Source organism: Pinus tabuliformis, chromosome 6, assembly GCF_031772625.1.
Source record: "Pinus tabuliformis cultivar Carrire ecotype Pingquan chromosome 6, CPIR1, whole genome shotgun sequence".
NCBI classification, from domain to species: Eukaryota; Viridiplantae; Streptophyta; class Pinopsida; order Pinales; family Pinaceae; genus Pinus; species Pinus tabuliformis.
Genome location: NC_142292.1, coordinates 204459279 through 204477960, shown reverse-complemented (window position 1 = coordinate 204477960; position 18682 = coordinate 204459279). Strand labels below are relative to the sequence as shown.

The 18682-nt window shown below is 38.9% G+C and overlaps 1 protein-coding gene across 1 annotated transcript in view; it reads left to right on the top strand.

Annotated features, from left to right (window-relative positions):
- The window catches only part of LOC149258165 (26S proteasome regulatory subunit 4 homolog B-like), a 61273-nt gene that overhangs the window by 13552 nt on the left and 29039 nt on the right, over window positions 1-18682 (top strand). The window contains exon 2 of the mRNA XM_089414873.1: window positions 9974-10219. Within this exon, the coding sequence (XP_089270999.1) occupies window positions 9974-10219 (246 nt within the window). The remainder of the gene's footprint in view (window positions 1-9973; window positions 10220-18682) is intronic.

The following is an 18682-nucleotide window of genomic DNA, read 5'->3' as shown; positions in this document are numbered from 1 at the left end:
ACTTTTGTTTTAGTGCAAAAGCATTGATAAAACAAGTAAACAGAGAAGGGGACTGTTGTTGCTCATAATGTATAGGTAAGATGCGGCAACTAACAGGACAGGGGCTGTCACTCTGATCTCGACCTCTGCATTCTTGCTGTCTCTCAACAACAGGCAATGGGGGGGGGTAGTCCCTACGGAATGTGAGAATGTGAGATTTATTGCCAGGCAACAAATATGGGAGACACAACTCAATGGTCTAGCCACTTGGTTGATTTAGCAAGTTTTAGAGATTATATTAGATTATTGCTTGAGACCAGTGCCTTATGGAGTCAATTACTTGCCTTATATTAGTTTATACCAAATGGCTGAATGAACAGTTGCTTCCTAGAGATGCTTTGCTATCCTATATGATATGCAAGTCCTATAACCTCGGTGAGATGCAATATCTTGGTTTATTTTAGTTAGATGCCTACTCTAAATGTGTCCTTCCTCTTAATATATTGAAGCTAGTCTCTAGAATAGGTTGTGAGAGAGAAGCCAAGGAGAAGCAGGCTAGGGCCTGGTTAATGATACCTCCCCTTAGGTTCTAACCACCTGATCCCTACGGCGCTGTAGAGACTTGTTGAAAATGTGTAACTAGGTCCAGTCTTCATAAATATGAAATGTACTTTTGATTCTTCTAAATTGTGAAATGGAAGAAAATTACTATTGTTATTTTTGAAGCATGGGTTTCATGCACAAGGTCTTTTATTTTACAGGTCAAGCACCCATTGAGTGCTTTTAGGGTTTGTCCTAGGTCAAGAAGTCAAAAGAGTCATTGTCATAAGTTGAAGACCCCTTCGGGCACATTGTAAATTGTAAAGAAAATTATTTTTGTCATTAAAAGTGTCAAAATACCCTCCAAGGCCAAGTCGGCTTGGTAGCTGGCAAGTAGGCCTAAAAGGAAGAGCCATGTCCACCTTGAAGAGCCTATATATAGGAGGAAACTCGACCTATTTGAGAAAAATTCATCCATCACTCTTTCTAGTGAAGGAGGAAGACGAAAGCAGCAAAGAAGGAAGGGGACGAAGAAGACTTTTGTTTGGGCTATTTCTCTCTCACATGTGCGAAGGAGGACTAGGTTTTTTGCGGCAGATCTAGGGTTTTCATCTACAAGTTCGATCTTGGAGAAAAGAAGGCAAGAAGATCAAACAAAGGTCACCAGAGGTCATCCTCAAGCTCCAGAAGACAAAGAAAGGCAAGCAAAGGAACCCTTAGAAGGTCAAGTGACGCTCACACGTGTGGCAACAACAACTGCTGGGGGGCCGAAAATTTCAGGTTTGTAGTGGATGCCGAAATTTTGCAGCTGGAGGTCAAAGAAGTGCTATTGGAAGAAATTTGTCTGGGTTTGACTGGATCAAGGTTAGCAAATCATCCAGAGAGGTTGGTCTTGGTCTTGGTCTTGGAGGGTATTGGTTTCAATCTTAAGGTCTTGGAATTCATTAATTGAAGAATCTATAAGGAAGAGAAGATATTTGCGGGTTTTCCTCTCAAGTGGAGAGGTTTTGGCCCTGGTTTGCAACCTATATTCTGTGTTCTTGTTCTTCTTGTTTTGGTAGCTGTTTGATGATATACACACATAATAATAAGTAACAAAGCTAATAAGTAAAAAGACATCACAAGCAGTTATCAAGTAAAGAGAAATCACTCTAATCATTTCCCTATAGATTCTCAACATGGTATCAGAGCTAAGGTTAGCTAAGGGCATTATGAAGATCTTTACTACATTGAAAAGGTTCCTTAAGAAGTGTTCAAAGGTAGCAAGCCATTTCAAGAAAGGCAACAAGGAAGCATGGAATCTTCTATTTACTACACAAAAGGAGGTAACCAAGACAAAGGATGAATGATTCTTCTTAGCACTCACTGGCACATTTCAAGACGAGAACATTTGGATAATTGATAGTGGTGCATCTAGACACATGACTGGTTATCACAAACAATTGAAGATATTATCAAAAGGAAAGTCTTCTTACTCAGTGGAACTTGGAGATAATAAGAGCTATCCTATAAGAGGAATTGGGTCAACTTCAATAGAGCTGGAGAATGGAAGCAATATTCATCTCAACAACATCCTATTTGTTCCAGGTTTGCATAAGAACTTACTTTCCATTTCAAGTCTAAAAGATAAGGGTGATAAAATGACTTTAATTGATGGAAAGGTTGTTGTATGGAGTAAGAACTCAAGCATAGAAAATGCTAGAGTAATTGGTATTCGTGAAGGAAGACTTTACAGGTTGATATCTCCTCTTACTCAAGCTTTGGTTCACATTGAAATTAGCCCATGTGAACTTTGGCGTAGAAGATTTGGTCATCTCTATTTCAAAATCTTTCAAACTCTAAGTTCTATAGTAGATGGAATCCTCGAATTAAAAGATCACGAAGGAGTATGCAAAGGATGTGCATTGGGTAAGAACACCAAGAGACCATTTGGAAGTAGTGCTTCACGGTCAAAAGAAATCTTGGATCTTATTCATTCCGATGTTTGTGGTCTTATTACTTCTAAATCACTTGGAGGTCATCTACATATGTCACCTGTATAGATGATCATTCAAGAAAAAGTTGGTTTTACTTAATGAAATCCAAGGATGAAGTATTTACCAAATTTCAAGAATTCAAAGTTTAAGTAGAGAATCTTACAAAAAGGAAAATCAAGATTTTGAGGTTTGATAATGGAGGAGAATATACAAAGGAAATCATAGCTTTTTGTAAGGAGATTGGGATTAAGAGGGAGCTATTAGTTCCATATATTCTTGAATAAAATGATGTTGCAGAATGAAAGAACCAATCCATTGAAGAAAGTGTAAAAGCAATGTTGCATGATCAGGATCTTTCAAAATTTCTGTGGGGAGAAGCCACGAAGACAACTGTATATCTTCAAAATCGAAGTCCCCATAGGTCACTAGATAACGGAACTCCTGAAGAAGTATTCACTATGAAGAAACAAACAGTGGATCATCTTCGAATCTTTGGTTGTCCTGTATATATTCATATACTGAAGGACAAAAGAAAGAAGCTGGACCCTTCAGGCATCAAAGGAACATTTGTTGGCTATAGTAACTCTTCTAAGGCCTATAAGATCTTGTTAGGTCCGTATACTACTAGTGTAACCCCTTATTGTTATTAGTGCAACCCCCTTATTATATTGTTGTTCCCATGTAGTACCCATATTGCTATTATTGTGCCCTTACATTATTATTGTTATGTCGGCTCTGATTATATTATGACCCTTTAGACTCCTATATATAGAAAGGAGGTCTTGTCATTTGTATCATCCAAGAATTGTTCATTTGTGTAATGTAAAGGAGGTTGCCCCCTCGAAGAGGCTTATTTCTAACGTGTGTATCTATCTTTTCTATCTTTTTGTGAGCTGGTTTCATAACATTTGGTATTAGAGCTTGGATTCTAGGGTTTTGCTGCTCCAAACAGGTCATCGTGGCATTTTTGCTATAACTTTTTTTCTGCGACATTTCAGAAGCTAAAAAGAAAAACCCATTTGAGACGATATCTTGCTGAACCTCGGGTCTGAATTTCAGATCGTCTCGCTATATTTTTGGAGATATGATTTGAGGAAGTTAGGGTTTTTGCAAACTCCAAAATTCCATCTCAAACAGGTCATCGTGGCATTTTCGCTATAATTGTTTTTCTACAACGTTTCAGACTCTGAAATTACAACCCATTTGAGTCGAAAACTTGGTGAATCTCGAGCCCAAATTTCAGATCTTGTTTTGTTATATTTTCGAAGATACAGTCCAAGACATTTAGGGTTTCTGCAAGCTCCCAAATTACATCCCAAACAAGTGACTTTGGGAAAATCGTCATAACTTTCTGCCTGAGCATCAGATTGAAATTTCGTAAGAAGTTACAGAAAGAGGACGGACTGTAGTTTTGTGTGTATGAGTTTCAGGTCCAAAGATCGAAATAGTGACACATGGTACTTCATACAAGTTCGATCTACTGAAAAAGTATATAATCAGGTCATCGCAGGAGATTGGACATAACTCTTTCTTCGGGAATCCAATTGCGATTAGACTTGCGGGGTTAGAAAGAGGACTCAGAGGGCTATCACAGACCGAAATTTCAAAACTTAAACATTCGAAATTACAGAGTTACAATCGTTTCAAGATCGAGCTCCTAAAAATAAGAAAAAACGATATGATGAAGTTTGATGGCAAGGATCCGGTAAATTGGATACTACAGATGGAGTAATATTTTGATCTACATGAGGTGCAACTGTTACAAAAGGTACGTATTGCGTCTTTATATTTAGAACTGAATCAATTTTTATGGTATGAAGGGCTTTGTTCTCGTAAACCACTTGCCACGTGGTCAATTTTCATAGAGGAAATGATAGCACATTATGAGGATACAAAGAGAAACACCTTTAGCCAATTGATAAATCTCAAACAAAAGGGTTCAATGGCAGAGCACATTGTGGACTTTTAAAAATTGAATATAAGGGTAAATGATATTCCGGAGAAGCAAAGGAGTGATGTCTTCATAGGGACTTTAAAGGATAACATTCAACATGAGGTTCGTCTTTGAAAACCTGATTCATTAGAGAAGGCATTCAGGTTGGCAAGAAAAATTGAAAGCGAAATTATGGAAACAAAGAATCCCACCACTCACGACTATAATTATGGAAGTGTTTTTTATCTTAGCCTTCCACAACCTACAACGTTTACACCACAACAATTGGAAGAAAAAAGAGAAAAAGGGCTTTGTTATAATTGTGATAGCAAATACACTAAAGGTCATAAGTGTGCTGAGAAGAAATTATTTTACATAGATTATGAAGAGGAGGAAGAAAAGAATCAAGAAACATCAAAAGAAGAGGATACACACTAGGAACCAACCCCAGAGAAAGAAGAAATGAATCCGACCATATCTTGTAAAGTATTGGCAAGAATTACCACTCCTCAAACTCTCAAGATAGAAGGACATATCAAGAAGAAAAAGGTTCAAGAAGTGAAAGATCACATCGAGAAAGAAGAAATGAATCTGACCATATCTTGTAATGCATTGGCCGAAATAATCACTCCTCAAGCTATTAAGATAGAAGGACACTTCAATAAGAAAAATGTTCAAGAAGTGAAAGATCACATCGAGCATCAAGAAATGAATCTGACCATATCTTGTAATGCATTGGAAGAAATTACCACTCCTCAAACTCTCAAGATAGAAGGACATATCAAGAAGAAAAAGATTCAAGCAGTGAAAGATCACATCGAGCATCAACAACAAGTTCTCCAACTTTTAAAGGATAACGCCACTTTGGTGCAGAATCGAATGAAACAACAGGCATATCAACATCGCAGTGAAAGAAGTTTTGATGTAGGCGATTGGGTATTTTTATGGCTACATCTCAAGCAAGCTATTTATGAGAAGGAAATGTTGGCAATACTACATGCACTTAAGAAATGGCAATCTTACCTAATGGAAAGACACTTCAAGGTAAAAATGGATCATGATAGTCTTAAATACTTTAGAACAAAGATTATCTTTAGAAGAACAGAAAAAATGGGTCACAAATATGTTGGGTTATGACTTTGAAATCATCTACAAAAAAGGAAGCAAAATGTTGTTGCAGATGCACTCTCAAGAAATGATGAGGATGTGGAAGCATTGTTTTGTGCTATTTCTATTATTCAACCAGATTGGATACACAAAGCAAGGGATGAATGGAAAAAGGACGAAGAAGTGTGGCCACTCATTCAAAAGTTGCAGAAGATCCTAGTTCAAACAATATTGCCAGAACTTTACGAGGAAGGAAAAATCATATTGGAACCTGGAGCATTCACAGAAACAAGAACCTGATAGCTACGAAATCGATCAATTTCAGAGTATCTCATCAAGTGGAAGAACTTACCCACTGAAGATTCCACATGGGAGGACAAGAATTTTGTACAGAAGCGTCAAGAACTACTCAAGCGTTGAGGACAACACTTTTTGAAGGAGAGGGGCATGTTAGGTCCCTATACTACTAGTGTAACCCCTTATTGTTATTAGTGCAACCCCCTTATTATATTGTTGTGCCCATGTAGTCCCCATATTGTTATTATTGTGCCCCATAAAAGCCCACTATTGTTATTATTGTGCCTTTACATTATTATTGTTATGTCGGCTCTAATTATATTATGACTCCTTAGACTCCTATATATAGAAATGAGGTCTTGTCATTTGTATCATCCAAGAATTGTTCATTTGTGTAATGTAAAGGAGGTTGCCCCCTCGAAGAGGCTTATTTCTAAGGCGTGTATTTATCTTATCTATTTTTTTGTGAGCTGGTTTCATAACAGATCTACATAAAGCAAGGACACCATATAGAAGTAAGTCGAGATGTTATATTTGATGAAAGTATTGCATTCAAGAAATCTAAGGAACTTCCTATGGACTCTGATGATGTAGAACTTCTAGTATTTGAAGAAGAAGTTACTAGGGAAGAAGTAGAATCTAATCATGAAGAAGAAGGTCCTAGTGAACCTATTCAACCTGTGGTCATCCTCGAATTAAGAAAGAGACCTAACTTGTTGAAGTCTACACTACTTGATGCAAAGGGTCATGGAGCAGCTTAAGGCACATTCAGGGAAATCAAGAAGCCCAAACGATATTCTGGGTATGCAACATACATGACAAAACTAATAGAAGCAAAGCCATCCACTTTTGAAGAAGCTGTTAATCATCAAGAATGGAAGGATTCCATGAATGAAGAATATGAATCTATAATGAAGAATGGAGTTTGGGAGATCGTGCCTAGGCCCGAAGACAAATTTGTGGTAACTTCCAAATGGATCTATAAGATCAAACATGTGACAGATGGAAGTATTGACAAGTATAAGGCAAGATTTGTGACTAGGGGTTTCTCTCAACTAGAAGGCATTGACTATGAAGAGACATTTACTATACGTGCGTTGGTCTCTTTGGCTGCATCGATGGGATGGAACATCCATCAAATGGATGTCAAACTTGCATTTCTAAATGGCACAATTGATGAGGAAGTCTATATAGAACAACCCTTGGGATTTGAAGTTAAAGATAGAAAGACATATGTTTGCAGATTGAAGAAGGCATTATATGGCCTCAAGCAAGCACCAAGGGCATGGTATGTTAGGATGGATGCATACCTACAAAGATTAGGCTTCATAAAGAGTTCTGCTGATCCAAACCTTTATATTAAGGTTGTTAAGGGAGAACCGATAATCATTCTTCTATATGTAGATGATCTTCTCTTGATAGGTGTAGAAGGTCGAATTGAAGAATGCAAGAAGCAACTAGCAGCGAAATTTGATATGAAGGATCTAGGGCTTATGCACTACTATTTGGGACTGGAAGTTTGGCAAGGACTTGATGAGATCTATCTAGTTCAAGGAAAGTATGTGATCAAGATGTTGAAGAAGTTTGACATGATGGATTGCAAACCAATGACAACCCCGATGATCACAATCCTGAAAACACTAAGGAGTTCTAAATCAAGTCCTGTGGATCCTTCTAGGTATATACAACTGATTGGCTCACTGATGTACGTGGTGAATACTCGACTAGACATATGCTTTGTAGTAAATGTTCTTAGTCAATTCCAAGTGGAGTTGAAGCATGAGGATGTTTCAGTTGGGGATCCTCCATGATCTCATGGATGAGTCGAACGCAAGATACAGTTGCTTTGAGTAGTGTTGAGGCAAAGTATATTGCAACCTGTGAAGTAAGCAGAGAAGCGTTTTGGTTGAGGAAGCTGCTATCTGACCTATTTGAAGGACTAATGGACCCTACAGTGATACATTGTGATAACATCAGTTGTATATGATTCTCTGAAGACCCATTGTTTCATGGAAAGACAAAGCATATCAACAACAAGAATCACTACATTCGGAAGCTAGTACAAGATTGTGTGTTGTAGATATAGTATATCTCGACCGATGAGCAGGTAGCTAACATATTGACAAAATCTCTTCCTAATAAGAAGCTTGTGTATTTGAGAGACAAGCTTGGTTTGGTTGATGTATCCTCCCTAGTTGAGAGGGAGAGATAGGCACATCATTCTTGTCTTCACTTGGGAAGACAAAATGGAGGATTGGGTAAGCATCTGGCATCCGATACTCTTTGAGGATGAGGTAGGGCATCCAAGATGAGAGTAGTCGTGGACCGATGTTAGGTCCCTATACTACTAGTCAGTGTACCATGGGTTAGAGGCGTCGACCAGAATTATGGTGACTAGTTGATGTTAAAGATGTATTGCGTGTCAGAAATATTGATCAGGATTATGGTGAGGATACACCATATGTCAAAGGTACTGATCGGAATTATGGTAACTTGTTGATGCTATTGATTTACCACGTGTCAAAATTTTTGACCAAAATTATGGTAATTGGATGATATTGATGAATTGTTATAACCTTTTCTTAGAGAAATTTGTCAATGAAAGTACATTTGGTTAGGCATTATGAATACCTCCCTAGCTAAGAGGGAGTGTTGAATTTTGTAGCTATGGTTGGTCTTCATAATTTATATTTTAGCCCTTGTATTATATAATGAAAATGTAAGACATGTTCATGTCATTGTTATTGTTTAGCCCTTGAAATAATTAATATAAGACATGTTCTTCATGTCGGTATCAAAAGAGAAAATTTTGAATTTTCGACTCCAAACTTGTCAGTCAGCCCTCCTTCAGGTCAAGTCGGCCCCAGTGAAGAGACACTCATAGCAGAACACTATATACAAAGCACTCGACCTCCTCCATGAGACGTCATTTGATCTCTCACCCAACAAGATATATTATGGGCATCCAAGCAAAGAAAGACGAAGTAGGACGAAGAAGGATGAATTCATTTCAAGTATCTCTCTGTCGTTGACTTTGCACGTGTGACTTTCTGGGCATATTCTGGGCAGCAAGGCTGAAATTCTGGGCATTATTTTGGGTAGTAGGGCCGAGTTGAGGCCAAAATTTGGCCTAGGCAGATCAGAGAGGGCAGAGTTTGTTGGGCAGAAGATTGACTTGACAAGAGGGCTGTTTGACCAGGTTTGACCATAGCATTGTTGGTCAGTTTGACCATCATAGTTGACTAGCAGAATTAGGTGTATCTCTTGTTGAACTGAAGAATTTCTCTAAGGAAAAGGTTGCTGGGTCCCCCCCCAAGTGGGTTTTCCCAAGGTAAATCTTGTGTTGTCTTTGTGCATTGTGATCTCTAATGTCCTTATGCATTTATGGTTGAATTTCTGGAGGGTAATTGCTGAATGATAATCTGGAAGTGCTAAAAGAATATCTACATCACCAGAAGTAATTATCAGTTTTTCAAAAATTAATGCTTGTATCTATTGCACTTGAAAAATCAACAAGATTCTTATATCATAGAAATTGTTTAAGCCAGGTATACATATATGTATTCAATGCAATGCAATGTTATTTAAAGCAACTGTAAGATATTCTAATGTCATAGAAATTGTCTAAGCCAGTTATACATATGGGTATTCAATTCACTGTAATGATATTTGTAGCAAAATTTTACCCTGTTCCAAGCACGTTTTGTTCTTGCTACCTGCATCTGGCATTAAAGCTGACATAAACAAATGGGCTATCCCAGAAATTTGTAAGTTTGTGTCATAGTGCGTGCAATATGTTCTGGTTGTGCTTTCATCAATGCTCATGCCCGATTTCTAAGTTTTCATTTTTGATTGAACTATAAACTACTTGAATCACCTCGTTCTAGTCATTGATATGGGCACCTAATAAGCATTTTCTGATATAACTGCAGAAAGTTTAATGATAATCTAAAGATGTTTTGTTGTTCTGCCTTTTCAGAGGTTACAGTTTCTTTTTCGTTGTATCTGTTCTTTAATAAGGTAGGATGCACTGAGAATCCTGTCGAAAAGTGTGTTTGCAAGAAGCCCATTATTTTACTTTGGGGCCTTGTTGATGCTTAAAAGGTTCATCTTTAATACTCTACTTCTTGTGCTTGTGCAGGTCCTATCTGTCGTTGGACTCTTGCAGGATGAAGTTGATCCAATGGTATCTGTCATGAAAGTGGAGAAGGCACCATTGGAGTCATATGCTGATATTGGAGGTTTAGATGCTCAAATTCAGGAGATAAAAGAAGCTGTTGAGCTTCCTCTTACGCATCCTGAACTGTATGAGGATATTGGTATCAAGCCTCCAAAAGGAGTCATTCTATATGGTGAGCCGGGAACAGGCAAAACACTACTGGCTAAGGTATGGAATCTATAATCTCTTGCTTTATATCTAAACAAGCAAGATGCTTATTTTGGGTGTAATTGAATCTGTTGTCCATGATTTGCAACGTTTGAGAATTGAGTTGCAAGTTCCAGCAAACAAATTTTTAATAGATTAATATGTGATATTAAGGATTTTAGCTTTTGCAAGTTAGTAATAGTGGAGTTCAGTATTTTGTAGTTTTGATTTGGGTTTAAGCACCGCAATCGATGGCTGTTTGCTTGAACTAGGACACACCATTATCAAGTTATTTATATTGTTGCTTTTTTTTCTAGTCAGATATATACTATAGTTTATTACGCTTTGTAATTGGGCTTCATCCTATCTCTAGACATGGCGCTTTCAGCAGACTATTTATACTCTTTTTATATCATAATATGAAGGTTACAACTTAGTCTTCTTCCCATATCTTCTTAGTTTTTAAATATGATAACATCTTTTTTAAGACCAATTTGAATTTGTTTTAGGTCTTCAACTATATGATGTACATGGTTTTCCATTGTTTTATTTGGTCAGTCTATGTATATTTCTTCTGCTTGGTTTTGGTTACAGTATTACGGATTCTTGTCCCGGGGAATGGATTCAACTTACATGGTTTTCCATTGTTTTATTTGGTCATAGTCTAGGTATATTGCCTCTGCTTGGTTTTAGTTACAGTTTTAAGGATTCTTGCCCTGGGAGATAGATTCAGCTTGTAAGCTTTTTCTTGGTCTTGTGTTGGATGTGATAGTAGTATTAGGTTTTTCATTTTGGTTGATACCTCCCTTTGGAAATGTTTTCTTGTGGGGCTTGAAATTGCAATGTTAATGACCCCAATTATCAATGCTAAACAAACTTGCTGTAATGAAATCAATTTTGTTCAAATTAGGCTAAATCAATGTTGTAAATATCATTTCTGGGAATTTTTTTTACCAAGGGAAAAAACATCTTTTATTTTGGAAAGAACAAAAACACATCCTTCAACTGCATATTGCAAGATACAAAATATTTGGAGTTGTATACATCTCGAACAGTCATCATACGTCAACATTCTTTTATTCTGGAAAGAACAAAAAACACATCCGCATTATAGCAAGGTACAAAATATATGGAGTTGTACACATCTCCAACAGTCAACTGCTTGTCCTGATGATGAACCTGGATATGGGTTCCGAAATGTCGAGAATAAATTCTTTCACTGTGGAAATTCCAAACAACAATCCAATCAACAAATCTATCACAGCATGTGAAATCTGTCAAGACATCTACTGATGGAATATGATTTTCCCATAAATACATCTCAACTATAGAGATCTAAACCAATTGGAATTGTTTATTTTTTATTTTTCTTTTCACACGTACAGCACTGTATATTCCCTATATGGAATATACGTATACTCTTAATACTGTCAACATCCGTCATGTCACTGAAGGGAATTGAACATGGGTGGGGAGAATTCCATTTCTTCTTCCCAACCACCCTGGATAACCCCAATTGACAGCCTGGAGATAAGCTTATCAAAATATCAGGTAAATTACTGGAAAATATTAAAAGGTATCAGCAAGTGTAAACTTGGACCTGAAAAAGTTGGAAATATTGGCAACCAAAAAGCTTGGAAAAATCAGGTGAAATTGGAGATATTTGTAATATTAAGCTCAATTGCTTGTTTTTAGAAATTAGAGAGGCATGTAAACCGATCTGCCTTGATGTAACTAGGTGTCATAGCTATCTGGATTAACAGTAATTGGTATGCTGATATTCTACTTACAGTTATATTGGTTGATTCAAATATATGTTGTTATTCTGCATGTCTAATATCTGACTTTCCTGTATTGATCATCCTATTAAGTTCAATGCTACAAGGAGGCAGGCATTGAAAATGCTTGCTTTTCTTGGCAAAATCCTCTATTTTTCTTGTCTCGATTGCAATCTCTGCTCTTCAAAGTTGAATTGACCATTAAACATCTGAGGAAAAGATGGTTGATCTGAATTGCAGACAAGCTATAAAGAATGGAATGACCATGTGCGATTAAATGAGGAGCAATAAATTCTTCCTATAAAGGTACTCTGGTGTCATGCCTCTTATACATTTTTTATAGAGTCTGCTCAAACAAGTGTTGTAAACATAAGTTACCAATTTTTAAGATAAAATCTTTGGACCTTTAGGGGATTGTTTAGAAGCCTCTGGCTGCAAAAATGAAAAAATCATTATGTACTTAAAATAGTAAAACAAACTCCTAAATGTTCCCTTCCTCGTCCTCTTTATGTCGCCCCTTATGTTTCCCTCACACACTTCTCTTAGAACCCCCTTCTGCCTCTCCCATTTCTCGCACACCATCGATTCCCCCCTTGGCAAAATCTTTTATTTTTCTTGCCCTGATTGCAATCTCTGCTCTTCAAAGTTGAAATGACCATTAACATTTGAGGGAAGATGATTGATTTGAATTGCAGACAAGCATGAAAGAATGGAATCACCATATACCATTAAATGAGGGGCAATAAATTCTTCCCATAATGGTACTCTGGTGTCATGCCTCTTATACATTCTTATAGGGTCTGCTCAAACAAGTATTGTAAACATAAGTTACGAATTTTTAAGATAAAAAATTTGGACTTTTAGGAGTTTGTTTCAAATCCCTGGCTGCAAAAATGAAAAATCATTAGATACCTAAAACAAACTCCTAAAAGTCCCCTTCCCTTCCTCCTCCCACACTTCCCTTCGTCATCCTCTCTATGGTCACCCCTTCCTTATGTTTCCCTCCCCCACTTATCTTAGAACCCCCTTCCACCTCTCTCATTTCTCGTACACCATCGACCCCCCTTTCTGTTAGTTTGTGTAGCTTGGACAAGTGTTCTAGTCTTAGGAGTTGTCAATGAGGCTAGGAACACAATTGGGTTAATCATCTCCAAGCCTAGTTTGTTTTATAAAGGGAAAATGTCTTAATTAGATTTATTAATTAGTTTTAATTATTTTCCCAAGTCTAACTTAGGGAAATGGTTTAATTAATCAGTATTTAATTGAGACAAGTCGATTTCTCTCTAGTGACTTCTAGAAAAGTGACTTGATGAGGTCAAGATGATCTTAGCCATCGATTGTGATTAGATCGTGGCCATTGATTCGTCAACAAGAGATTATAAAGGGAAATTGATGGGGCTCTTGGAGATACAATTTGAGTGAGCAAGAGATGCGCAATGATAGCATAGGAGACACCAACAGGAGGATTTTAGTAGGAGAAATTTAGAAGAGATTTTCTAGAGGAGATTCTTCACATTGATTCTAGTTCTTTGAGAGACAGAAGGAGGTTGCATTATTTTGCAAAAGGTAGGTTGAATTAGCCAGTGTGAGTTGCTAGTTTACTAGAGTGATTTGCCGAAGGATCAGTTTGTGTTGTTAGTTGCCAAAGCGATTTACTAGAGGCAGAAAAACTTGTAGGATCAATTTCCCAGAGGTAGTGCGAGCTCCAGGAAGGCCCAGTGCACATTTCCAGTGGGCAGGGCGAGTTTTTTAGGAGAGGTCGATTTGACTTGTAGAGGTTCAATTTGGTCAGCTATAGTGAAGAGAAAAATTGCCGATGTTTGCCAATGTCAGAGAAGAAGTTCATGTACACTCTCAATTTGCTAAAGAATTAATAATTTAAATCCTCATCTGTAGAATTGGTTTTCTCCACTTTGGGGTTTTTCCAGGGACAATTTGTCCAAAAATATTGGTGTCGATTTTATGTGCGATGTTTTCTCAGTGCTTGTGGTTTATTATTTGGTGAAATTTGCAGTTGTGTTTTTATTCAGTTTTGCAGCAAAATTAATTTGCTGGGACAAATAATCTAAACGATAGGCAAATAATTACTAGATTAACTACAATAGAATTTTCACATGGTATTAGAGTAGATCTGAGAGCAAAAGAAGCTCAACGTAGGGTATAGGAGAGAAAATCGAGGGTATAAAAACTAGATTGATTTCTCTAGAGTTTACTTGGAGATTTTCATATATTATTTTTCGAAGGTTTTAGATGGCTTCAACGGGATTGAGAGTTTAGGACAGATTGGATGGTGCATCTAACTTTGATGTCTAGAAAGATAAAATTTTCTTGTTGCTGGAAGAAAATGGTCTTAGGGAATTTGCGACCAGTGTTGTAGCCCTGCCGATAGAAGCAACACAACTTCTTGCATACAAGAAGGAATATGCCAAGGTGAGGCAGATAATCCTTGATGGGGTTCGGGATCATATTGTTCCACATATTGTAGAGTTGGATACAACCAAGAAGATGTGGGATGCCATCCTAAATTTGTTTCAAAATGCTATTATGAACAAGAAACTGATTCTCAGAGACAAGTTGAGAAATACTCGGATGAGCAAAGGAGAAGACGTTAGCTACCTTACCAGGGTCAGATTTGTCAAGGACGAGTTAGTAGTTGTGAGAGAGAAACTAGAAGATGATGAGCTTGTGAGAACAACCTTGAATGAGTTCTCAAAGTAGTGGGATATATTCGTTCAGTAGATTAATGTACTAGATACCCTACCAAGTTGCCATTGTTTGTGGAGCAATTTCACTTAGGAGGAGCTTAGGCTGACTCTTGTCAGTGGCAACAATAGTAAGACCCAGAAAAGTGAGAGAAAATAGAAAAACATGGCTTTAGCAGGAAAAAGGAAAGTAAGGAAGGGTTCTAGCAAAGGACCTAACCCCAAAGGAGAAAAAGGTTTTCCTTGGGCAAGGGAAATATTGCATTGAGATTTTGAGGAGATTCAAGATGGAAGATTGTAGAGCCATGTTTACACCCATGATAACCAATTGGAGGAAGGTATATACATCCTAATGAGAAGGATGTGGACTCCATGCTCTATAGACAATTGATTGGATCTCTTATGTATTTGGTCAACACCATGGCAGATATATCCTTTGCGGTAAACTCTATAAGTCAGTTCATGGTTGAACCAAAGAGGGTGCATTGGACATTAGTGAAGCATGTGCTGCATTATTCATGAGGTACAATCGAGTATGGGATTAGATATACTCAAGGTGATGGTATTAGATTGATGGGCTATATTGATGTAGACTGGGATAACAATACAATGGACAGGAAGAGCACTTTATGTTGTTGCTTCAACATGGTATTGGGAGTTGTCTCTTGGTACAACAGGAAGTAGAACTCCGTGGCACCAAGTTCTGCAATAGCGGAGTACATACCAGCGAGCATGGCGACATGCGAGGCTATTTGGCTTCAAAAGTTGTTAGTAGCCTTGTTTGGTCAGAGGGTAGACATGATAGTGATACACTGCGATAATAAAAGTTGCATCAGGCTATGTGAGAATCCAGTGTTTCATGACAGGTCTAATGGTATAGACATCATATATCATTTCATCAGGGATTGTGTACAACGCAAGACATTTCAACTACAATATATACCTACAGATCAGTAGGTAGTAGACATCCAGACGAAGGCCCTGGGGAAGGCGAGATTCATCTTCTTCAGAGAGAAGATGGGTGTTGTGAAAAAAACCTTCCTTGCTAAGAGGGAGTGTTAGTTTGTGTGGCTCGGACAAGTGTTATAGTCTCACGAGGTGTCGATGGGGCTAGGAACACAATTGGATTAATTATCTCCAAGCCCAATTTATTTTATAAAGGAGAATGTCTTAATCAGATTTATTAACTAGTTTTAATTATTTTTCGAAGAGGGAAATGGGTTAATTAAACAATATTAATTGAGACAAGTCGAGTTCTCTCTAGTGACTTCTATAAATGTGACTTGATGAGGTCAAGGTGATCTTAGTGATTGATTGTGACTAGATCTGTTGATTTGGGGTAGCATCGGATGTGCTCTAGCCACGAAAATTGGTGGAGAGGCTATAGCACATAAGATCTCCAAGACCCAAAAATGGTTTGGGCAGAATCTAACCAGTTTGGGGGATATTAAAATAATTAATACTTTTAATGGAGTTCCTAAGTCTAAACTTCGGAAAAATAAAATATTAATGTGAATTAATATAAAACTGAGTTAGAATGGTCCAACAGTGATGGATCAAGCCAAATCTAATCTTAGCCATTGATTAGAGATTTAATCTCAGCCGTTGATGGACCAATGAGAAAAGTATAAGAGGAGGCTTGAGGGTCAGTTGGAGAACACACAGAGTTGATCAAGAATTCGACTTTCTGGGGCAGGGCTTGCTGAGGAAATCGAAGGAGTGATCAGAGTTGCAGCTGAGGGGCAGTGAATACAGTAGTAGAGAGGGTTGACGTAGAGCCAGCTAGAGGCCACGCAGAGGCAACCAAGAGCTGTGCAAAGCCTGAGGAGGGCTAGTGTGGGAGACGCAGAGGCTGAAGCAGAGCCCCGAGAGGCTAATGCTGGGTTGATGTTGGGCTAGTGAGGCTGACGCAGACCCTAGAGGCTGACGCTGGGAGATTTCGTGGGGCAGATTGGAGCTGGAGAGCTGGATAGGGTGACGTAGTCCCTATCAGGGTGACATAGAGCAGCAAAAGCGCTGCAGTGTTTCTGTGGGATCATTCCTCCGGTGATTTAGCCGGAATATCTGTCTCCGTTTGAGAGGTACTACTGCCGAGGGCATTCTCTGTTGGGTGAGCCATTTCTGGCACCCAGATTGTATTTTGAAATTGCTTAATAATAAAACCCTCTGATAGCTGCACTGATTTTCCTGCATTGGGTTTTTTCCGGGGACATTAGTCCAAAATAATAGTGTCACTTGTGTGCTTGTTTCTTTAAGTTGATGATCTGTATGTGTTGATACTGTACTTGTATTTATTTTCAGTATTTACATGGTAAATAACTTGTTAAGTAAATAAACAAGTAGGAAGAAATAAATTAGATAGTACAGGAAGAATTTCTGACAGATAGACTTAGAAATTGCAACATGGTATCAGAACGTAGTTGTAGATCACAGGATAACTAAAGGCATCAGCCGAGCAGAGCAGCAGCAACAGTGGAAACAACTGTCCCGAGTGACAAAAGTTGTTCCTAGCAGAAAGCAACAAGAAAGGGGTGACATAGAGAGCCTGCGTCATCAGATCGAGCTAGGAGGAGGATCAACGCTGAGGCAAAGAGGAGTAGACATGACCTACACAGTGCTTGGTCATCCTTCTCAGCCAGGAAGGATCGACGCTGTGGCTAGGAGATGTAGATTGTGCCAGTGTCACGATTACACAGAGCCTAGAGGCTCTAACCTTCAGACTGCTGGGGCATAGGAGGCTGTGGGTATGTTGCGGAGCGAAGCTGTTGGGGTACTGTGGTTAGAACAATACCTAACAGGGCAAGACCAAGGAGGAGGGAGTTGCTGCTGAAGATTGGCAGAGGGATTTCCAGAAGGGAAATCGAGGCTTAAAGGGAGTTAAACCGAGAACTTCCAGACGGGAAGTAGAGAGACTTGAAAGAGTCGAAAGAGGAGCAGCGAAATGGCAACGAATGGGCTAAGAGATCAGGATAGACTGGACGGAGCTTCAAACTTCGTAGTCTGGAAGGCCAAGATCTTGTCCATTCTAGACAGGTATCGCATCAAACACTTCGCCTTGAAAATGATAGCGATCCCGGTTGACCTAGCTGAAAATGACAAGTACGAGGAGGCAATGGCCAGGGCAAAGTGCATCATCCTTGATGGTGTCAAGGATCATGTGGTGCCACACATTGCCGAGAAGGAGACGACAAATGAGATGTGGGAGGCCCTGAAGAAATTGTACTAGCATACTTTTGTGTAGAGGAGGATGTTACTTGAAAACCAGCTGTGTTCATATCAGATGCAGAAGGGAGAGCAGATAGATGTCTTCCTCGGTGGATTCAAAGAGATCCCTGATCAACTAACTTTCATAGGGGCCACTCCGGATCAGGAACTGATGGTGAGGACCGCATTGAACGAAGTCTCAGAGGATTGGGAGGTATTTGTGCAAAGCATATTGGGTAGGACGAGCTTTCCAGATTGGGAGGAACTGTGGGCGACTCTTCGTCAAGAAGAGATCAGACGGGTGTCCAAGGCGGGGAGTAGCGGAAAAGGGGTCAGAATCAAGAAGGAGGAAGAAGAAGATGCGACTCTCGCATCTGCAGGAAAGCAGGAGAAAAGAAAGAAGGACCTCTCCAAGCTCAAGTGCTTCCATTGTGGGGAACTGGGTCACTATGCGAACCAATGTCTTAGGAAGAAGAGCAAGGGAGAGGCTTTTGAGACCAAGGCTGCGCCGGCTAAGGCGAAGAAGTGGAGATTGATGACAATTGTGCCAGGAGTGCTCATGCATCTCGAGAGAAGAGGTGGGGAGACATCGAGTTGTAGTTAGACGGACTACAGGCGATGAGGGGCAGGATCCTCGAGGTACCCAGCCTCTTTGATTATACCTGGCTACGGGAGCCCCGAAGAGGAGTAGCAGGACTGGCGGATGTCGGTAGAGACGGATGCGAATGGAGTGACAGAGAGTGCTACAGTGCAGGAGTCCTAGGACAACATGAGGCAACAATGCAAGATGCATGGAGTTG